This window comes from Hemitrygon akajei, chromosome 4 (assembly GCF_048418815.1).
Source record: "Hemitrygon akajei chromosome 4, sHemAka1.3, whole genome shotgun sequence".
NCBI classification, from domain to species: domain Eukaryota; kingdom Metazoa; phylum Chordata; class Chondrichthyes; order Myliobatiformes; family Dasyatidae; genus Hemitrygon; species Hemitrygon akajei.
Window position 1 is genome coordinate 81,893,148 of NC_133127.1, and position 24,548 is coordinate 81,917,695.

The 24,548-nt window shown below is 40.0% G+C and overlaps 1 protein-coding gene across 4 annotated transcripts in view; it reads left to right on the plus strand.

The window, feature by feature from the left end:
* Positions 1-24,049, plus strand: part of anapc10 (anaphase promoting complex subunit 10) — a 41,580-nt gene extending 17,531 nt beyond the window's left edge. For all 4 annotated transcript variants that reach the window (XM_073042960.1, XM_073042962.1, XM_073042963.1 and 1 more), the window contains one exon: positions 23,677-24,049. In XM_073042960.1, the coding sequence (XP_072899061.1) occupies positions 23,677-23,907 (231 nt within the window). In that variant the 3' untranslated portion in view covers positions 23,908-24,049. The remainder of the gene's footprint in view (positions 1-23,676) is intronic.
* Positions 24,050-24,548: the final 499 nt, after the last annotated feature.

Below are 24,548 nucleotides of genomic sequence, written 5' to 3' on the forward strand. Positions count from 1 at the left end.
GACAGAGTGGTGGTGAAGGTATTTAGCATGCTGGCCTTCAGTCAGGGCATCACATTTAGAAGTAGGGATATTATGTTGCAGTTGTACAAGTCATTGGTGAGACTGCACTTGGAGTATTGTGTTCAGTGTTATTAATCCTGTTATAGGAAAGACACTGTCTAGCTGGACAGAGTGCAGAAGAGATTTATGAGGATGCTGCCTGGACTAAAGAGTCTGAGTTATCGGGAAAGGTGGGCCACACTATCTTTATTTCTTGAAGTACAGGATAGTGAGGGGTGACTTCGGAAGCCAATAAAATTGAGTGGAATGGATAAGGTGGACAGTCATGGTCTTTTCCCCAGTATTGCGGAGACTAAAGCTGGAGGGCACAATTACAAGAAAAAATGGGAAAGATTTAAAAGAGACCTGAGAGTTAACTTCTTACACCAAGGGTAGTGAATATTTGAAATGAGCTGCCAGAGGAAGTGTTCAAGGAAGGTACAATTGCAACTTCTAAGAAGTATTTGGATAGTACGTGGTGGGGAGGGGCTTGGAGGGTTATGGGCTGAATGCAGGCAACTGTGATTAGCAGGAGGATACTGAGGTTGGAATGAACCAGTTGGGCCAAGGGCTGTGTTTCCATGCTGTGTAACTCTGTGATTAACACGTTTAAAATAGTGTTCCTTTTAATATAATTTAATTTAGGACTTGCCCACTTATGAGGTAATGGGCCTGAAAGACAGTTTTAAAACATAAGAGAACAAGAGAAGAGCACAAATCGAATTACATTGCCTATTTGTCTAACACTATGGTCTGTAATATCTAATTTGTATTTTCCTGCATTGTGCTTTCTATGGCTAAAACACCATACATTTATCATCTGTACCTCTGGTAAGGCTGCTTTTTCGCCTGATACCTGGAGGTGTAAAACAAGTATCAGTTGATATACAGTACCTTTCTAGTTCCTGTTTGATGAAGCAATATATGGATCGATTGCCTTCCCAGAGGATGATTCTGTTGTGCACCTGGAATGGGAAAGCTTGTGTGACAAGCACCTCAAGCCTGCTCCAACATTCGATATGATCACGGCTAATCTACACCGGTCTTAACTCCTCTTCATTGCAGTTTCTCATGACCCTTAATTTCGGGATTCTACAAATATTTACTTCTTTCCACCTTCAATATCTGCAATGATTTGGCATCTGGCACCCTAAGGAGTAGAGAATTCCAGAGATTCACTCTTCTGAGAAGAAATTTCTGTTCACCTCAATTTTTGGCATAAGACATAGGCAAATTGCTCTAAACTTCACTCATCTGCGGTCTCTCTCCATTTAGATATCTCATCTGCCTTTTGATTACTCTTCCCGAAGTGCATGAACTCATACTTACCCACTTTAAACTCCATTTGTCACGTTTTTGCACCTAACATTTTGAGTGATAATGAAATTCAATGCTGCTTCTTTTCCACTTGCCTGAATGGTTGAAAAGCTTCTAAATGGTGCAACTTCTTTATCCTTGAATATTAAAATAATCTGTTAATTAGAGATAATATAGAGCAGGAGTGTCAAACTCATTTTAGGTCACGGGCCGGATTGAGCAAAATGCAGCTTCATGCGGGCCGGATCAGTCGGACGCGTGCGAACGCAGCTTTCGTTGCCTCCGTTTTTTCAGCCTGCTCTCATGTGTCTCAGTCTCTGCTATAACTATAAAGTGTTTCACTTTACAAATTCCGTTTCTTATGAAGAAGACTGCCGAATAAACACTAAAAACCCTGAAAACCTGGTACCTGAATAAACTCAGCATTAGCCATATCATACGCCATAGGCGCTTCGATTACTGGGGCCAGCTTTAATAGTAATTAGATATTATCTCGCGGGCCAAAGATAATTCCACCGCGGGCCTTGAGTTTGACATATATGATATAGAGACTGTTGATAAAGTAATTATATAGAAACAGAGAAACATAGAAAACCTACAGTATACTACAGGCACTTTGGACCACGAAGCTGTGCCGATCATATCCTTAGAAATTAGCTAGGGTTACCCATAGCCCTCTATTTTTCTGAGCTCCATGTACCTGTCCAGGAGTCTCTTAAAAGACCCTATTGTATCCGCCTCCACCACCAGCACCGGCAGCCCATTCCACTCACTCACTACTCTCTCTGTGTTTTTAAAAAAAAAATTTACCCCTGACATCTCCTCTGTACCTACTTCCAAGCACTTTAAAACAGTGCCCTCTCATGCCAGCCGTTTCAGCGCTAGGAAAGAAGACTCTGACTATCCACACTATCAATGCGTCTCATCATCTTATACACCTCTATCAGGTCACCTCTCATCCTCCGTTGCTCCAAGGAGAAAAGACCGAGTTCACTCAACCTATTCTCATAAGGCATGCTTCCCAAGCCAAGCAACATCCTTGTAAATCTCCTCTGCACCCTTTCTATGGTTTCCACCCTTCCTGTAGTGAGGTGACTGGAACTGAGCATAATACTCTGAGTGGGGTCTGACCAGGGTCCTATACAGCTGCAACATTACCTCTTGGCTCCTAAACTCAATCCCACGATTGATGACACCAATGCACCATGTGCCTCCTTAACCACGAGTCAAACTGCACTTCAGCTTTGAGTGTCCTGTTGACTCAGATCCCAAGATCCCTCTGATCCTCCACACTGCCAAGAGTCTTACCACTAATACTATATTCTGCCATCATATTTGACCTACCAAAATGAACCACTTCACACTTATCTGGGTTGAACTCCATTTGCCACTTCTCAGCCCAGTTTTGCATCCTGTCAATGTCCTGTTGCAACCTCTGACAGCCCTCTACACTATCCACAACATCCCCAACCTTTGTGTCATCAGCAAATTTACTAACCCATCCCTCCACTTACTCATTCAGGTCATTTATAAAAATCATGAACAGCAGTAGTGGTCCCAGAACAGATCCCTGAGGCACACCACTGGTCACTGACCTTCCATGCAGAATATGACCCGCCTACAACCACGCTTTGCCTTCTGTGAGCAAGCCAATTCTGGTTCCACAAAGCAATGTCTCCTTGGATCCCATGCCTCCTTATTTTCTCAATAAGCCTTGCATGGTGTACCTTGTCAGATACCTTGCTGAAATCCATATACACTACATCTACTGCTCTACCTTCAATGCGTTTAGTCATATCCTCAAAAAGTTCAATCAGGCTCATAATGCACGACCTGCCTTTCACAAATCCATGCTGACTATTCCTAATCATATTATGCCTCTCCAAATGTTCATAAATCCTGCCTCTCAGGATCTTCTCCATCAACTTACCAACCACTGAGGTAAGACTCACTGGTCTATAATTTCCTGGGCTATCTCTACTCCCTTTCTTGAATAATGGAACAACATCCGTAACCCTCCAATCCTCCAGAACCTTTCCCGTCCCCATTGATGATGCAAAGATCATAACCCTAGAGGCTCAGCAATCTCCTCCCTGGCCTCCCACAGTAGCCTGGGGTACATCTTGTCCAGCCCTGGTAACCTATTGAACTTGATGCTTTCCAAAAGCACCAGCACATCCTCTTTCTTAATATCTACATATTCAAACTTTTTGGTCCGCTGTAAGTCATCCCTACAATCGCCAAGATCCTTTTCCATAGTGAATACTGAAGCAAAGTATTCATTAAGTACCTCTGCTGTCTCCTCCGGTTCAATACACACTTTTCCACTGTCACACTTGATTGGTCCTATTCTCTTGTGTCTTATCCTCTCGCTGTTCACATACTTGTAGAATGCCTTGGGTTTTCCTTAATCTGGTCTGCCAAGCCCTTCTCATGGCCCCTTCTGACTCTCCTAATTTCTTTCTTAAGCTCCTTCCTGCTAGCCTTATAATCTTCTAGATTTCTATCATTACCTAGTTTTTCGAACCTTTCGTAAGCTCTTCTTTTCTTCTTGATGAGATTTACAACAGCCTTTGTACACCACAGTTCCTGTACCCTACCATCCTTTCCCTCTCTTATTGGGACGTACCTATGCAGAACTCCACTCAATTATCCCCTGAACATTTGCTACACTTTTCCATACATTTCCCTAAGAACATCAGTTCCCAATTTATGTTTCCAAGTGCCTGCCTGATAGCCTCATATTTCCCCTCAGTCCAATTAAACACTTTCCTAACCTGTCTGTTCCTATCCCTCTCCAATGCTATGATAAAGGAGATAGAATTGTGATCACTATCTCCAAGATACTCTCCCACTGAGATACCTGACACGTGACCATGTTCATTTCCCAATACCAGATCAAGTACAGCCTCTCCTCTTGTAGGCTTGTCAACATATTGTGTCAAGAAACCTTCCTGAACACACCTTACAAACTCCATCCCATCTAAATGCCTTGCTCTAGGGAGATGCATATCAATATTTGGGAAATTAAAATCTCCCACCATGATAACCCTGTTATTATTACACTTTTCCAGAATCTGTCTCCCTATCTGCTCCTTGATATCCCTGTTTCTATTGGGTGGTCTATATAAAATACCCAGTAGAGTTATTGACCCCTTCCTGTTCCTAACTTCCACCCGCAGAGACTCTGTTGACAATCCCTCCATATCTTCCTTCATTTCTGCAGCTGTGACACTATCTCTGATTAACAGTGCCATGCCCCACCTGTTTTGCCTCCCTCCCTGTCCTTTCTGAAACATCTAAAGCCTGGCACTCGAAGTAACCATTCCTGTCCTGAGCCATTCAAGTCTCCGTAATGGCCACAACATCATCTCCAAGTACTGATCCACGCTCTAAGCTCATCCGCTTTGTTCATAATACTCCTTGCATTAAAATAGACACATCGCAAACCATCTGCATGTGTCCCTTCTCTATCACCTGCTTATCCTCCCTCTCACACTGTCTCCAAGATTTCTCTTATTTGTGAGCCAGCTGCCTCTTCCTCCGTCTCTTCAGTTTGGTTCCCACCCCCGCCCCAGCAATCCTAGTTTTAACTCTCTGCAATAGCCTTAGCAAACCTCCCTGCCAGGATATTGGTCCCCCTGGGATTCAAGTGCAACCGTTTTTTTTTTTGTACAGGTCACTCCTGCCCCAAAAGAGGTCCCAATGATCCAGAAATCTGAATCCCTGCCCCCTGCTCCAATCCCTCAGCCACGCATTTATCCTCCGCCTCACTGTATTCCTATACTCACTGTCATATAGAGAAATCATCGTAAGAAAATAATTTAAAGAAAATTCTTGATTTCAAATGCAGTAATTTAAAATATTGCCATTAACTCAGTATTGCAGATTCCATCCTGAGTTCAATTACATGTTTATGTTCATTGTGTGATCCCTATAATAAAGTAGTTGCTTTGAAATTTTTAATTTTTTTTGACAAAAATTAGCTTTCTATTCCTAGTTAGCAGATGATCAAATAACTTCAGAAGGAACCTGGTAGAATGCTGCCAAGGAGGTTTTTACAATTGTGTCATTTCTGTTTTTTGTATATTTGTTCCATGTTTTGTACACCAAACAGATGGCCCATTTGATTTTTCTTGTTTGTTCAGACAGCGACTACAGGTTGAGTACCTCTGATCCAAAATTCTGAAATCCAAATTTTTTTGAGTGCTGAAGTGGCATCACAAATGGAAAATTCCTTAAGTACTAGGAAGGTTTCAGGCGATGTGCAGATCTCTGTGCACCACAGAGAGTTTTGATAAGTGACCTCACATACGTAATGAACAGAAGTTAATGAAAAATAGAACAATGAAAATCTCAATTAGTGGATTTGTCGATGTTGGAGTGAACATTTTGCTGGTCATGAAACAAGCAAAGATCTACCATGATAATCTGAAAACTGAAGGTAATTCTAAATATTCAACAGGCTGGTTGCAGAAATTTAAAAAAAATGCATGGCATTAAATTTTTAAAGATTTATGGTGATAGCGTGTCAGCTGACCAGGAAGCAGAGAGAAATTCATTGTGTTTGCCAAGATTAACACTGAAGAAAATCTAACACACTGAATGGCTGCATCAATACATACTGTTTGTGTGATAAGCAGGTGTAAGACAAAGATAGCTTATCGGTGGCACATAAATTCAGAGTTGGAAATCATAGTGATCCCGAACTATCACATTATATATTCCAAAATCCAAAACACTTACAGCCCAGCTATTTTGGATAAGAGGTACTCAGCCTGTATCATCAAAATGCACATTCACTGATACTTGTGTTAAGGCTGCTTGTGGAGTGTACTTGGCAAAGTATGTGTAAAGCTGGACCTTTAACTGCTCTGATTCAGCTCTGGTCTTTAGATCACCTACCATTGCAGTGTTATATCCACCCAGAAGAGCGATTACTTTCTGTCTAAGCTTACTAGTGGTTGTGATGAAACTACTGAAAATGGGCCTCACATTTGCCAATGAAATGGCAAAGAAAATTATGAATGTGCAAGTGGCTGCAATTGGAGAAGTACAAGGATTGAGGGTTGTGAGGTTGGATGAGGTTTGGGGATGAAATCTGCAAGGATTTGAACAAATTGAGAATTTGGAATGTTATCACAGGTTATAAAGACAAAGCTTTTTAAAATGAACCATGTAAAAATTGTTGGATCCTATCATTTGACATGATGATTAATCGTGGTTTTTTTAGTCAGAAAAAAACTAAGAAATAACGAGATTTTTAAAGAAGGTATAACATATTAGTAATGTAAAGCTGAATTTTATAAACTATTAGAGTTGACAAAGGTAAGAATCCATGAAAAACTTAACAGTGCGTGGAAGTCATTCAGCCCATTAAGTCTGTGACAGTTGTATGCATTAGTAATTGTCTTGTTGCATTCTCCTGTGCCTTCCTATAGCCATGCAGTTTTCCCCCTTTATCCAGTTCCTGTTTGAACACCATGATTGATGTGTCTCTGCTTTATTTCATATTAGTTTTGATTCATTTGTTAATCCTCTTCATCTCATCTACTTAACATTCATGACTCCTCACTTTGTGACTTCTTAAAAATCAGCCTTTTCCCTCCCATGGCAGAGAGACTTCCCAGGTAGGTAAGCTAAAGCAAGAGCAGATGTGGCAAACGTTATGGAAGTTGAATTATAGTCTTTTTGCAGTGGCAGAAAATAAATCAAAGAACTGTGTCCAGACTCAGACAGGATACCCAGAAAAAAACAGGTTAAGACTGTGGTCAAAGCACAGGATTGGAAATGGTGATAAACCTATTAAATTTCTTGGTTTCAGTCCTTGAAATCTTTGAAATTATGGCATGTTCATAAATGTATGTTACCTAAAAGCAACTTTTTAGCACAAGTCACAGTGGAGGGAGCAGAGCAGGGTAGTGTCAAGGAATATATGGATAATGGCTCTTTCTCATTACCTAATATTACTTGGGGACCTCTTGCAGACGCTGAGAAACGGGAAAAGCAGAGCTCAATGAAGTTAACGCGTGAGAAAAGGCACAGAAGCTATTCCTGTCGTTAAAATATTCTTTATTAGGTTGTACAATTGTGGTATCACCTATGTTTTGTGTTTCACTGTATATAAAATTAATAATTTATCAAATTGAAAGTGTCCTTTAATTTAAATCTAGTGTATATCCACCAGGTGTCACTGTACTACAGAAATTCTTTTGCTTAAATTAGACAATATATAAAATCTGAATTCATACTAATCTGAGGTTTACTTTGTAATGTTCTTTTTTGTGGGAAGATGGTCATACAGGTTTCCCCCGCTATTCGAAGGTAGAACGTTCCTATAAAATGATTTGTAAGCCGGAATGTCATAAAATGAGGAAGCAATTACCATTTATTTATGTGGGAAAAATTTGTGAGCATTCGCAGACCTAAAAAATAACCTACCAAATCATGTCAAATAACAATAAAACCTAAAATAACAGTAACATATAGTAAAAGCAGGAATGATCTGATAAATACACAGCCTATATAAAGTAGGAATACTTTTCTGCAATTATTACAGTACTGTCAACAGCAGTGAAAATCTCACGTGAGTGCGCTCGGCAGAAAGACTCTGTGCAAGCGCTCTCAGCAGAAGCACTCTTTCCAGTAACTTTGAAGCTATGAAGCTGCCAAATCATACCAAATAACATGTAAAAATACACAGCCTGTATAAAGTAGAAATAATGTACGTCAAGTGTAGTTTAACTTACTGGAATCGGGAAGACAGTGAGCACACTGATGATGGTGTGTTAGGCTGATTCGTCAGAGATTGGGGTGGTGGGAGGTAGAGGAGACTGGGGTGTCATCTCATCGTCGTCTGTTTCCATCAGGGCAGGCAGGTCACCTTCTTCTGTGTCTGCCTGTCTCGATTTCGAAGGTCGAGGTTCGTCGTCTGCTGTGGCTGATGTGGAAGGCTTGAAAAACGACAGTTTCCTGACTGCTTAGCCTCGCACATTTTTCCATCATACAGTTCTTTGTAAGCACTCAAACCATCCTGCAAATATGCCCTAAACCTATGTACCCTTTCAAAATTAAAGTCATACTTTTCTGCAAACATTGCAGCGTTGTCAATCGCAGTGAAAATCTCACGCAATTGCTTCACGTTCAGTTCCTGGACGACTTCACTTTCGGGCCATTCGCTACTGCGTTTGGTTTCAATTGTTATATTTTCCTCTTCATCTGTCATTTCTTGGTCATGGGATGCCAAAACCTCTTCAACATCATCTTCGTCAACTTCCACAAGCCCTTAGTCAAACTCACTATATCCTTACTTTATTCACCACGATTGAAATGCTTTATTATGTCTAGTTTTACGCTAAGTGTAACACCCTTACATGCTCTTTTAGAGTTTCCCGATACCTTAGAATTCATCACTAATGCTTAAGCAATGCTGGCTAGAATGCATTTCCGGGGGAGTGCGCGCACTGCCTTTTTTGGTAACAGTGAAAACACCTTCTGTTAGCGAAAACAAGTAACTAATGTAGGTCTTTCATAACAGCGAGGTGTCGTAAAGTGAACGTTCGATAAACGGGGGACACCTGTATTGGGCATGAAGTATCATTTGTGCAAAAACATTTATTTTCAGTAATCAATGTCTGGAATTAATGATAATATCTAATAGATGGGGACACTAATTTTGGATTGATTCACTATATGGTATATACCTGTTATAGCAGCTTGGGTGATGGAAGGTCACCTTTATGGAACTCAAATCACTGCAAGAGACTTTGTGATGCAGAATAAAAATTTGCTTTTATAGAGTGTATGTGGTGGAGGGGAAGATAATAAACACGAAGTGTATACAGAAAATTGGATGAGTTTCCCAAGCACAATAATCACAGTTTGCCATTTCACACTGGAATGCCACTTAAGGAGATTTGCTTTGGAAACTGACAAGGCAATCTTTGCTACTGATTCCTAAACATTCTAGTTAATCAAGCACCCCTTTCTCTTACGCTGAAAATACAATTTTCTGCCTTTAGATATGTACCGATAAGGGTATTAATGATGAGAGAAATTGTTCCTATAGGAATGCATCTCCAGTTATTACAAAAGGGAGGTAAAAAGGGTTTGTGTTAATGCAATATGGATGGTTTAATTGAAATGCAACCCCTTTGTAATGTGGGGTGTGGGGGGATGGTGCACTGTACCTCATTCACTGACTTAAAGTCAGATACACATTGTTGATTAGCCATGGTTATTTATGCCTACAGTGAGAGCTAAGTTTCATATGTTCATTTGTAATTGATCATTTTAGAATTTAAAATGATATATATTTATCAGTTAGCTGTGTGCTGTCATAAAAATTAGTTTAAAGTGTTTGATATACAGAGCATTAATACATAGGAACAGAATTGGGTTATTTGGCTTATCAAGTCTGCTCTGCATTCAATCATGGCTGGTTTATTTTCCTTCTCAATCCCATTCCCTAATTCCTTTGACACCCTTACTAATCAAGAATGTGTCAACCTCCACATTAAATATACCCAATCATTTCAGAATCAGAATCTGGTTTATTATCACCTGCATGTGTCGTGAAATTTGTTAACTTAGCAGTTAATGCAATACATAATATAGAAGAAAATAAATAAATCACAATATATATTGAATAGATTAAAGATCATGCAGAAACAGAAATAATATAAAAAAAGTGAGGTGGTGGTCATGGGTTCAATGTCCATTTAGGAATCGGATGGCAGAGGAGAAGTAGCTGTTCCTGAATCGCTGAGTGTGTGGCTTCCGGCTTCTGCACCTCCTACCTGATGGTAACAATGAGAAAAGGGCATGCACTGGTTGCTGGAGGTCCTTAATAATGGATGCTGTGAGACACCGCTCTTTGAAGATGTCCTGGGTACTTTGTAGGCTAGTACCCAAGATGGAGCTGAGTAAATTTATGACCCAGTGCAGCTTCTTCTAGTCTGGTGCAGGAGCCCCCCTCCCATACCAGACAGTGATGCAACCTGTCAGAATGCTCTCTGTGGTACATCTGTAGAAGTTTTTAAGTGTTTCTGTGGACATACCAAATCTCTTCAAATTCCTAATGAAGTTCTGTCACTGTCTTGCCTTCTTTATAGCTGCATCGATATGTTGGAACCAGGTAAGATCCTCAAAGATCTTGACACCCGGGAACTTGAAACTGCTCTCTCTCGCCACTTCTGATCCCTCTGAGGATTGGTATGTGTTCCTTCGTCTTACCCTTCCTGAAGTCCACAAGTAGCTCTTTTATCTCGTGTTGAGTGCAAGGGCGTTGCTGTGACATCACTCCACTAGTTGGTATATCTCACTCCTGTACGCCCTCTCGTCTCTGAAACAGAGATCACAGGGTCAGCGGGTGCAGCAGGAATCTTCACAGCTGCAGTTATATTCCCCACAATTCGCTACCCTCTGGCTAAAAAGTTCCCACTTGTCTCTGTTCTAAAGAGAAGTCTTTCTATTCTGAGGTTGTGCACTCTGGTCCTAACTTTTCCAATATTGGAAACATCCTGTCCATGTCCACTAAAGCCAGGCCTTTCGATATTTAGTAGGTTTCAATGGGATCCTGCATCATCTAAATACCAGCAAGTACAGGTCCAGAGCTATTAAACACACTATACATTAACCCTTTCATTCCCAGGATCACTCTCATAAACCATCTCTGCTGCTCTCCAGAACCAGCATATCCTTTCTTAGATACGGGGCCCAAGGCTACAAACAGTATTCCAAATGTGTACCAAGTTACTGGGAGTTCACATCATGGATGACCTCACCTGGTCCCTTAATATCACTTCCATGAAAAAGAAGGCACAGGAGCGCTGCCACTTCCTAAGAAAATTGAAGCAAGCAAGGCTCCCACCCTCCTTAAGTGCATTTTACAGAAGCACCATTGAGAGCATCCTGACAAGTTGCATCTCCATCTGGTATGGGAGCAGACGAGCATTGGACCGGAAGTCTCTACAAAGGGCTGAGAACAGCTGAGAGGATTATGGGGGTCTCCCTACCATCCATCTGGGACATCTATCAGGAGCACTGTATTCGCAGGGCCCTTGGTATTACTAAGGATCCCACTCATCCATCCAGCATCCTTTTTGACTTTCTATCATCAGGCAGGAGACTACAATGCATTAAAAACAAGAACAGTCAGGATGAGAAACAGTGTCTTCCCTCAGGCCATTAGGCTTCTGAACTCCCAGCCACGTCATATTCGAAGTGTCACTGGTTAATCTGAACTGTACCTTACAATATTTAATATTAATGCACTTTAGTGTGTTATTTATGTGTGATTCATCTGTAAATCTTATTCTTCATAGGTTATCGTGTGTTGTGTGTTTTACACCCTGGTTCAAAGAATCGTCGTCTCGTTTCTACATACATTATGTATGTTATATACACCTGTAGTAAATGACAATGCTGTAAACTTCACTTGACTTGACTTGAAATGTGGTCTGATCGCTTTAAAGCCTTTTATATTTAAGTCCTCTCAGGTTGCATTGCTTCTGCTCTTCTTATTGCCAGCTCAGTCTGCAAGTTAACAGTAAATCTTGCACTAGACTCACAAGACCTTTTGCACATCCAATTTCTGACTTTGATCCCTGTTTATAGTGCTTTTATTTTTTCTACCAAAGTGCACTTCCCCGCACTATTCCATCTGCCACATTTTTGGAGACTCCCTGCTTCCTCACCACTACCTGCCCGTTCACCTATCTTTGCTTTATACACAAACTTGGCCTCAGACCCATCATTGAGATCATATATGAAAAGTAGCAGACCCAACACTGACTCGTACAGAGCACCACTAATCACTGGCAGCCAACCAGAATAGGCCACTTTATTCCTTCTGCCTCCTGCCAGTCAGCCAATCTTTATCCATGTTTGTATCTTTTTTGTAATATCATGGGCTCTTACTTTGTTTAGCAGGCTCATGTGCAGCACCTTATAAAAACCATTCTGAAAACCCAAGTAAACAAGGTAATTGACTCTCCTTATCTATCATGCTTGTTATTTTCTCAAGGAATTCTGACAGATCTGTCAGGCAAGACTTCTCCTTAAGGAAACCATGCTAACTTAGCCCTATTTTATCATGTGCCTCTAAGTCCCTCAAAACCTTATCCTTAACCTTGTGTAGATCACATCTACAAGGAGCTCTGTCACAGGATAGCAGCATCCATCATCAAGGACCCCCAGCACCCAGGACATGGTCTATTCTCACTGCATAGGAGCCTTAGGACCCACACCACCAAATTCAGGAGCAGTTATTATCCCTCAATCAGCAGGGTGTATAAATTCACTCTACTTCATTCGTCCCATCACTGAAATGTTCCCATTTCTAATCCAGGATAGTATCACATCTGTAGAAAGGGAGCACATTGTGGAAGGATCATTTATTGAGTCAGTGGGTGTTAATAAGAAACAGGAAAGGAGCAATCACTCTAATGGGAATATTCTATATTCTATAGAACTACCCCCCAATGGTAACAGATCAGGAGTCATATTTTGGAAAGATGCAAAAATAACATGGCTGTTGTCATGGGGGACTTCAACTTCCCTGATATTGATTGGCATTTCATCAGTAAAAAAAAGTTTAGATGGTGTGGAATTTGTTAGGTGTGTCTGCAAAGTGTTCCTGACACAGTATGTAGACAGGCTGGCTAGAGGAGAGACCCTTCTAGACCCTACTTGGCAATAAACCTGGTCAGATCACAGATCTCTCAGTGGACGAGCATTTTGGAGAGTGTGATCACAACTACCGTAGATGTCGGATTATAAGCCGCTACTTTTTCCCCACATTTTGAACAGCTTTGAACACTGCGGCCTTTACTACGGTGCGGCTAATGCATGATTTTTTTTCATGCCGCCAAAAACATTTTGCCTCGTAACAGTAGACCAATAAAATTGATGAGTAGTTCACAGAGGTCCAATGAAATTGTACGATAAATCAAGCGCACTTTCACAATTAAATTATTGTAAATCAGTCATTTGTACTCACCCTCATCAACATGGAAAACACTCGAAGAAAAGCATTGTGCTGCCTTTATGGCAGTTATTTAGTTTATAATATTTTCGCTTAGTAATTCATTTGTTAGTTAAAGTTAGAAGTGTTTTAACTATATTTGTTTTCTGTACTACATCCCGGGATGCTATGACGTCACACCCGGTTTCGCCGCGTCTTGTGGGAAAAATACCGGTTTGCGATAAACGGGAAGGCGGGGGGGGCGAGCGCATTACGCGAGCGGCGGAGCCAAAACGCTGCTTTTAAGTTAAAAGCGATCAATAACTTTTCCTGGTAGGCTGCAGTATATATATATTTTACCAGTCGTTAGGAGATATTGGAATGTTGTTCAGTAAAAAAGTATACGCAACGTATATTTAAAAGTAGCCGCGTTACAGGCACGGTTCGAAAAAAAGCATTTGCAATATGTATTTGTTTATGTTACCATATGGATTTAATTAAAAGTTAAAAAATCCTCACGTGTAATATCTTTCTGTGTAAATATCTCATATTACAACGTGGGACACCTGCGGCCGAAAATCTGGTGCGGCCTAAAATCCGGTGCGGCCTAAAATCCAGTGCGGCTTGTACAAGTACAAAATTGATTTTATTTCTAAAATTAGAGCCAGCGGCTTTTAATCAGGTGCGCTCTGTAGTGCGAAATCTACGGTACATGTCCTTTACTATAGCCATGGGCAAAGATTGGAGCAGACTATTTAATTGGGGAGGGGGAATTAAGATATTAGGTAGGAACTTGCGAACGTAAATTGGGAACAAGCGTACACAGGAAAATGCACAACAGAATTGTGGAGGTTGTTTAGGGAACACTTGCATGGCATTCTGTTTAGGTTTTCTGACTGAAACAGGGAAAGATTGATAGGCTGAAGGAATCCATGGTTGATCAGAGATGTGGAACATCTAGTTAAGGAGAAAGAGACACACTTAAGGTTTGGAAAGCAAGGATCAGACAGGGCTCTAGAGAGTTAAAAGATAGTCAAGAAGGAGGTTAAGCTAGAAGGCTTTGCTAAGTAGGATTAAGGAAAGCCCCAAGGTGTCTTACATGTATGTGAAGAACAAGAGGATGATTGGAGTGAGGGTAAGACTGATCAGGATACAAGTAGAAATGGGTAACTGGAGTCAGAGAAGGTAGGGGTGGCTCTTTATTAATGCTTCATTAAGAATTCACCAGCGAGAGGGACATTGACGAATGTGTGGTCAATGTAGAACAGGCTGATATGCTTGAACGTGCTGATGTTAAGAAAGAGGATATAGTAGAACTTAAGAAAATCATTAAAATAGATGTCTCCCAGATTGGATGGGATATACCTCAAGTTATGGGAAGCAAGGGAAGAAATTGCTGTACTTTTGATGACAATCTTTGCGGCCTAACTTACACCACAGAAGTAATACCAGATTGTTGGAGAATGGCAGATGTCATTCCATTGTTCAAGAAAGGTAATAGATATACTCCTGGGAATTATAGACCAGTGAGTCTTGTGCCTGAGATGGGCAAACTATTCAAGAGGCCTAATTTATGAGCATTTGCAGAAGCATAATGTGATTGGGGATAGTGAAGCTTTGTGACATGACTTTGTGAGGAGCATTTCATGCCTCACAAGCCTGATTAAATTCAAGGAAGTGACAAAACACATTTGATATGGTGTATGTGGATTTTAGTAAGGCATTTGACAAGTTTCCCTATGGTTGACTCATTCAGAAAGTCAGGAGGCATGGGATCCAGGGAAATTTGCTGATGTTGGTTCAGAATTGGCTTTTCCACAAAAAGATAGAGCGTGGAAATAGATGGAGTGGATTCTGCCTGGAGGTCAGTGACCATCAGTGCTCCACAAGGATCTGAACTGAGACTCTTACTGGTTTTGATTTTTGTAAATTACTTGGGTGAGTAGGCGGAAGGATGGGATAGTAAGTTTTCAGATAATACGAAGGTTCAGATAACTCAAAGGTTGGTGGTGTTTTGGATAGTGTAGAAGATTGTCATAGGTTACAATGGGAGTTCAGTGCAGAAAAGTGTGGTGAATCACTTTGGAAGGTCAAACTTGAAGGTAGAGTACAGGATTAATGGGAGGATTTTTAAATGTGGATGAACAGAAGGATTTTGGGTTCATGTCCACTGATCCCTCAGAATTACAGTGCAAGTTGATAGTGTTAAGAAGGTTTATGGTGCATGGGCCTGTACTAGTCAAGGGATTGAGTTCAAGAGCCACGAGGTAATGTTGCAGCTCAGAAAAACTGGTTAGACCACACTTGGAGTTGTGTTCAGTTGTAGTCACATTATTATAGGAAGGATGTTGAAGCTTTTTAGAAGGTCAGAGATGATTTACCAGGGTGCTGCCTGGATTAGAGAGCATGTCTTATTAGTTGTGTGGGTTAGGGCTTTTTGCAGAGGAGGAGGATGAGAGGTAACTTGATAGAAGTGTACAAGACAGAGTGGATAGCCAGAGACTTCTTCCCAGGGTGGGAATGGGTAATACAAGGGGCCATTTAAGAGACTCTTACAAAGGCACATGGATGAAAGAAAAATGTAGTACTATGTGGCATGGAAGGGTTAGACTAATCTTGGAATATGTTAAAAGGTCAGCACAACATCATGGGCTGAGCAGCCTGCACTGTGCTGCCCTGTTCTATGTTCTGATGGATATTCAAATTGTACATGAAATGTATTGTAATGAAAAATGTCATTGCTGCACTATTTTATGAGTTATATTAGATTTCAGTGGTTGCTCCCCTTATGCTTTCCTAATTTTCTGTTCAGCCACTCTTGCATATTGGGAATAATTGACTATTGCTACCTGTGCAATTATGCTCCAGAAAGTAATTCACTTTCAAGGTACAAGAAGGGAATTTTGCTTGTGACCCATCAAGTATTCTCTTCAAAGTTGTATGCTATAATATGTGTTGGGTTACATTGCTTTCATTTCAGAAATGAGCATCTAGTAGCAGAAACACAATGTGGGAAACTTGAGTAATTTGCATTAAGCATTTTCTGTTACCTGAGAGATGAACAATATACCTTGGTTCCTCCATAAATTAAATATTAAAAATGTGGACTTAAAAAGGTCACAGGATTTATTTGTTCAATGGTTTTTACATTTGTTTTATGCTTCTGTTACACATAATTATGCTCTTCAATATGTTGGAAAAAGAAAAAACAAGTCCCAGACATTTAAAATGATTGCATTCTTTAGTTATTTTGTGGAATCCAGTTTAAGGTGGCACTGGTGAAGCACAGCAACAACTTGCTGGTGGCAAATTCAACTATAAATTATTGTATTAAACACACTTCTACTCGATACAATACTCTTTTGGAGTTGAGCTTGTAATCGCCTGTATGATCAAGCATATTTGCAATGTGAACTGAATTCTTGCAAGTGAAGCCAGTTGTGGTGTGGCGTGTATGGGATGAAACGAGGTGGCAGGTCCTAGGCCCAAGAGTGGTGAATGAGCCAATGTTTGGCCACTGCAGTAGTGGACTTGTAGGTGATTTGATGTGGCAGAACCAAGGTGAGCGGAGGTGAGGCAGAGTTGAAGCAGTGGGGCCCAGGCCTGGGTCCAAGAATGAGGAAGACTGGAAAATTGCAGCAGTCATTCCACTTTTGAAGAAGGGAGAGAGCCAGAAAAAGGAAACTATAGGCCAGTTAGTCTGACCCCTGGTTGGGAAGATGTTGGAGTTGATTATTGAGGCACATGGTAAAATAGGCCATAGCATGGTTTCCTCAAGAAAATCTTGTCAGGCAAATCTATTGGAATTCTTTGAGGAAATAACAAGCAGGATAGACAAAGGATAATCAGTTGATGTTGTGTACTTGGATTTTCAGAAGGCCCTTGACAAGGTGCCACACATGAGGCTGCTCTACAAGCTCTGAGCCCATGGTTACAGGAATGATTCTAGCAGTGGCTGATTGGCAGGAACAGAATGGGAATAAAGGGAGCATTTTCTGGCTCCACAGGTGTCTATGTTGGGAACAACTTTTACATTAGATGTCAATGGTTTGAATGATAGAATTGATGCTTTTGTTGCAAAGTTTGAAGATAGGCGGAGCGACAGTAGTTTTGAGGAAGCAGAGAGGCTACAGAAGGGCTAAGACAGATTAGGAGCATTGGCAAAGAAATGGCAGGTGGAATAGTGTCGGGAAGTGTGTGGTTATGCACTTTGTTAGAAGAAATGAAAATGACTATTTTTAAAATGGAGAAAAAATACAAAAAACTGAGGTGCAAAGGGACCTAGGAATCCTTGTGCAGGGTTTCCTAAAGGTTAATTTGTAGGTTAAGTTTGGTAAGGAAGGGAAATGCAATGTTAGCATTCATTTCAAGGGGACTGGAAGATAAAAGCAAAAATGTAATGTTGAAACTTTATAAAGCCCTGGTGAGGCCTCACTTAGAGTATTGTGAGCAGGTTTGTGCCCCTTATCTTAGAGAGGATGAGCTGGAGAGGGTTCAAAGAAGGTTCATGAAAATGATTCCAGGATTAAATGGTTTGTCATAGGAAGAATGTTTAATGGCTTTGGGCCTGTATCCACTAGAATTCAGCAGAATGAGGGGCGACCTCATTGAAACCTATCGAAAGGTGAAAGGATAGAGTGGAAATGGAGAGGATATTCATGTGGTGGGAGATTCTAAGACCAGAGGGCACAGCCTCAAACTAGAGGGATGTCCTTTGAGAACAGAGATAATGAGGAATTTCTTTAGACAGGGTGGTGATCTGTGGAATTCTTTGCCACAGGTAGCTGTGGAGGTTAAGTATTTATATATATATATATTTAAGGTAGAGGTTGATAGATTCTTGATTGGTCAGGGCATGAAGGGATACAGGGAGAAGGCAGGAGAGTGGGTTGAGAGGAAAATTGAATCAGCCATGATGAAGTGACAGAGCAGACTTCATGGGCCAAATGGCTTAATTCTGCTCCTCTATATTATGGCCTTATGCTCTTTGCCTGTGAAGCTGTATTGATTGTTTAACATCATTAAGTAATTGCTCTTTGATCTTGTTTATTTTCTCTTTCCTTTCCTGTGTCATTTCTTTGGCAAAGTTGTCACTATACAGATATGCACTTGAAGGAAAGAACTGATGAACTGTGTGATTCTAGAAGATGAGGATTACAATGTAAATTGAAAGCGTACATATCTTTAGATTTCTTGAGATTGTCTCTGGTGATCTTTTCTTGTTTCCCCCTTATTGCTGTGACATATATCCTATAATCCAACCCAACATATGATCTAATATCTGACATAAATAGGTCCAGTCGTATAGGCAGACTACCTGTAGTGAGAGCGATGAAGTTATGGTCAAGTGAGGCAAACAAGGATTTACAGGACTGCTTTGAATTAGTGGACTGGACAGCATTCAGGTATTCACCTTCAGATCTGAATGAACATGTCATAGCTATCACTGATTTCATCAAGACACGTTTGGATGAGTTTGTGCCTTCGAGAACATACCGAGTTGCCCCAAACCAGAAGCCCAGGATGAACTTGAAGATTTGCAGTCTGCTGAGGGCTAGATCTGTGACCTTCAAGGCTGGTATCTAGAATCCTACAAGAAGTCCATGTATGGCCTACAGAAAGCCATTGTGAGTGTGAAAAGGCAACTCCAAGTGAAGCTAGGGACAGAATTGGATGCACACCAGCTGTGGCAGGTTTCTTGTGCCATTTTTTCCTATAGGGTGAAACATAACAGCATAAATGGCAGTGATGCTCAACTCCCCAATGTGCACTTTTATGCACACTTTGAAAGGAAGAATTGCACTACACCTGTGTGAATCCCCAGAGCATCTAGCGACCCTATAATCTCTGTCTTGGAGGTCAATGTCCAAACATCCTTCAAGTGGGTAAACCCTCCCAAGTTTTCAGACCCTGATGGGTCTACCTGGCCAGGATCTGAACACAAGGACTTGTAACTGATGCAATTTGCCTACCACAGCATACACTATCTCACTGGTTCTCCACTCTGCTTTGGAGCACTTAGACAACCACAAGACATACATCAGGCTACTTCTTATCAATTACAACTTGGCATTCAATACCACCATTTCCTTGGTACTAATAACCAAGCTTGGAAACCTGGGCCTCTGTACTTCCCTAGCAGCTGGATACTCTTTCCTTGTTGGAAGACTACAGTCAGTGCAGATAGGTAATAACATATTATCCTTGTACACTATCAACACAGGTGCACCTCAAGGATGTGTGCATAGCCCATTGCTCTACTGCCTCTATACTCATGACTGTGTGACTAAGCACAGCTGAAAATTTACTAATGACATCATTATTGGCAGAATCTCAGATGAAGAGTCTTACAGGGATGAATTAGATCAGCTGGTTCAGTGGTGTAGCAATAACCTAGCATTTAACATCAGTGAGTCCAAGGAACTGATTGTGGACACCTTTAACATCAGTGAGTCCAAGGAACTGATTGTGGACACCAGGAAAAGGAAGTTGGGAGAACACCAGTTCTTAGTGAGGCATCAAAGTGGAAAGAGCAGCTTGAAATTCCTGGACATTACCATTTCAGAGTATTTATTCTGGGCCCAACACATTAGTGCAATCATGTAAACGGCACATCATTTCTATTTTGTTAGGAGTTTGAGATTTGGTTTTTCACTACTCGTACTAATTTCTATAGCTGTACAATGAGAGCATTCTGATTAGTTGCATTACAGACGGTGTGGAGTCTCCAATGCACGGAATTGCAAGAGGGTTACAAACTCAACCAGCTCCAAGGTCACCACCCTCCCCATCATCGAAGACTCTTGAAGAAGTGTCTTAAGAAGGAGACATCCATTGTCAAGGACCCTCACCTGTATCCTCATTTTTACCATCAGTAATGAGGTAAAGGAACCTGAAAACCATGCTCACAATTTAGGAACAGCTTCTTCCCTCTAGCCTTTGGATTTCTGAACAGTCCATGAATACCATCTTGTTATTCCTTTTTACAATACTATTTATTTTGTCTTTGCACAGCACTGCTGCCATGAAACAAATTTCATGCCTTATTTCAGTGATAATAAGTCTGATTCTGATCCTAAAAGCTTTTATTTGTCCTTTGGATTGAATCATTGTATGGCTATAAGGTGATTGCAGCAGACTTCATATGAGTCGCATGTGTTTTTTTTAACTTGTAAAATAAGAGCATCTGTAAACTTGTAATCTTATTTTCACATCGTTTATTCTTTGAAGTATATTCTCCCAATTCTCTGTAGTTACTGAAGTACATGCTCATTTTAAATGTACTTACCAGTAAAATTTACTGTTTCGGGGTCTGTTCAGCTGCTCTTAGTGAAATGAAATGAGAATAAAGGGAACTAGCTGGCTGTAGCACTGGTTGTGACCAGTTGCGTTTCTGAGCATTGAATACTGTATCCACAAGCTGTGGGAACTTCTGGTAGGTTTTCTTAAATCATCAAATGTGTTCCACAAGTGGTGATATAAAGAATATAGTATACTCAGCAGTTTTGTTTTTAAAGTGCTTTTAGTCATGAATCTTCAACAGCAGCTGAATTCGCAATTGATCCATCAACAGAGTAGATTCATTGTAGAAAGCTTTTTTTTGCATTTTCAACTAAATGAAGTGTCGTAAATATGTGAATGGGTGTTAAAGGATTTAGTAGGTTTTTATCTTAATGCATGTGTTGGAAAGCTGTTTCTTCAGCAATGTGGGTGGCAGGTTATGCTAATTTATAATGGGTTGTTATAGGCTGTCTACAGTTTCAAAATAGGCGTTCAACCACTTGGAAAATGTTACTATTGTCTCCATTTTGTGAACTCAATCCATTCTGAATTCCCAAATGACCTTAGAAAACGATGTAATCATATATACCTAAACTTTCACGTTTGTTGTGTATAATCTACTTTCAGACAAGTAAGAAGTTTTAATCTTAAAAATAAGTTGCAGATTTTACTTTGAAGCTCACTTTAATGCCAATGGAAATACATTAAACTGATACCCAGTACTCAATGTTTGTATTCAATTTATGAACAGAAACTTGGCTGTTTTACATTAATATTAAAACTGGCTTAAAGAATGATATGTAAATGTAATCAATTGCTTAAAAAGTTTGCCAAGAAAATCTTCCTGTAGTAAAACAGTGCATGGGCAATTCATTATGGTTGAAAGTCTATTTGGCTTTATACAGCCAAGTTAAATAATTTTAATTCAACACAATGAATATGTTTTGGTTACAAGCTGTTAGAATGGTCAGCTTAAATACCCTCTAGCAGTACTCTGATATTCAAGTAAAATATACATGGTGTACTTTTGTTCATCTTTCCTAATGGAAAAGTGAAGTTTTATTCAATATTTTTGTTGAAGTCATCCAGGATATTGAAACAGTAATTTTAACATGTTTGAGTTCACATAATACTTCCATTTTTATTTGTGCAGGTGCAAGATTTTTGTTCCATCATAGCATTCTCTTTTTCCTTCCTTTCCCTCCATACCTCATCCATAACCACTTCCTCTATTTCACTTTATCCTGAGATCTTTGGTTGTTCAGGATTTGAGCATAAGACAGTCTTGTGACGGCCAGCTTCTCATTTGTTTATTGCCCCAGTACCAATCAGTCAATGTGACATACCGGTAACTCTGAGGCAAGACTACTATTATTATGAGTTAGAGTTCTAATTTGGAGCTAGCTTAAAATCTAGGCTGATGCCCCTGGAGAAATGCTCAATTGTGAAAGAATCTGTGGAAGAGATGGACTTTGTAGGAAGCTAGGGAAGACATTGCAGAGATCTCTGCAGAGATGTTTTGAATCATCTTTAACTGCAGGTGAAGTTCCAAAAGACTGGAGAGTGTTATTATACTGTTACTTAGGAAGGAAATAAAAACAAGACAGTAAACTATAGGCCAGTGTGCCTGACATCAGTGTTGAACAAGTTACTGGAGGCGTTTCTGAGATCTACCAGCATTGGATAGGTAAGGACTAATTGGGGATAGTCAGCAAAGCTTTGTGTATGGGGAAATTGTCGCTCTCAAATCTGATAGTTTTTTTTTGAAAAGGTAACCAAGCGTTTTGATGATGGGAGAGTGGTGGACAATGTCGATATAGACCTTAGCAAAGCCTTTGACAAGGTTCTGTATGGAAGGCAAGGCTGGAAGGTTATATTGCATGGGATCCAAGGAGATCAGTCTAATTGAATACATAATTGGCTTGATGTTGGGAAGCAGAGTGATGACGGAATGTTATTTTTCAGACTGGAAGCCTGAGACTACTGGTGTGCCCATTGTTGTTCATCATTTAAATAAATGACTACAGTGGGTGGAATTTGTGACTAAGTTTACATTATTTCCTGATTTCCAGTTAGTTTCAGCCATTCCCTGAATTCCAGCTGGTAAGGTACACAAATGGAATTTAATGTAATATAATTAAAAATCTCCCTCACATTGTAATCATAAAAGAAAAACACAGATACTAGTTTTTAGTAAAAACAGAAGATGTTGTAAATACTAAGGGGTCAGACAGCAACTGTGCGGGGTGGGGAGAGAGCAGTTAGCTGTCTTGGCAAATGATTTTTCAGAATAAATTTCTTTGCTGCTCTTGATCTTTAAAAAAGAACAAAGGGAGGTTTGCATTTTATAATGCAGGTTATGGTCTCAGCCTGCAACAAGTGTTTCACAGCCAGTAAACTACTTTTGAATGTAGAAATTGCAGCTTTTAATTTTTTTACATAGCAAAAACCTGCAACCAAATGTTTGTCATTGGTCAGATATTCTGTTTTTGTAATACCGGTTGAGGGGGTAAATCCTGGCCACAATACCATGGCTAGCCATCTTGCATTATAGTGTCTTGTAATTTTTTAAAATTGACCTGAGAGGGCACAGGTGGCTCCAGATCACCTTTGGTGCAATACCAGGATGGGTATCTGAGATCTTTATGTTCAACTCACTGGCTTGAGGCATTATTCCATAATCTTCTGACTCAAAGGCACATTTCGATAGTTGTGCCTAATACATGTGATGCCAATTTTGGATCTCCTACATTTTGAAGCAAAGATGTAGTTGTATCATTTTAATCTTGTATTGTGAGTAGTCTTTTTCTTACGTTTCTATCTGCTACATTTTAGTTTTTGTAAAATAAATTGTATGTAGCTTCCACTATATTTTAAGGTCTGTGGCTGATGAACTTAAACTACAATAATGCATAATGGAACTACTTACAGATTTAAAAATTGAGTAGTTCTAAGGTCATATTCTCATTGCACTTATTTGTTTTCATATGCTGTTAGCATACTGGAGTTATTTTGTCTATGCTTGCAATAAGATGGAAACAGTGTTTAAACTCTTGTTTCTAATTTAACTACAGCAATTGGAACTGGTGGAGCCCAGCGGCTGGATTCACGTTCCACTCACTGATATCAACAAGAAGCCAATCCGTACGTTTATGATACAGATTGCTGTACTAGCCAATCATCAGAATGGAAGAGACACACACATGAGGCAGATTAAAGTCTACACGCCAGTGGAAGAAAGTTCAATTGGTAAATTTCCTAGATGTACCACTATAGACTTCATGATGTATCGCTGCATCAGATGATTGAACATTAAATCAAATGTTTTGTGAACATTCTCTGATGATTACATCAGTAGTCTCTTTTTCTTAATCAGCAATAGTCTTTTTTTATCATGAAAATGTTCTATATTGAATGGATGCAAAATAAAAATAATTTATCAAACCACGCACTTTGAGAATTATTTGTCTGCTGCCTTCACAGTATATTGCGTATAAAGCTAAGGAGAGAGTTAAATACCTTCTCAAAAATCTCCCAAGCCAGAAGCTTTCTTCAGGGTTTTTAAATGAGAAAACTTTGTGAAACTGCAGAAACTTAAGTAAAACACATGTTAGATTCAATACAGAATTATTGCAAGCCTGAATATACTAATATTATTGATTATTCTCACGATCAGTGTTAAACAAGGTAATACATACATGCAACATTTTATAGCTATGCTGTGGATGAGAGTGAACGTGTGGTGGAATGATAGCAGTGAATGATAAACTTCACAGTTCCTTCAAATTACATCTTCTAAATGTTTACTGATGTTAAAGCTTGAGACTCTCAAATATTTAATGGCAAATAATGAATGGATAGAGATGGATAATCTTCTACCACGTTTGCTCAAAGTCAAAATCCAAATTAACCCCACAGGAAATGATGTAAAAAGCAGCTTGTGACC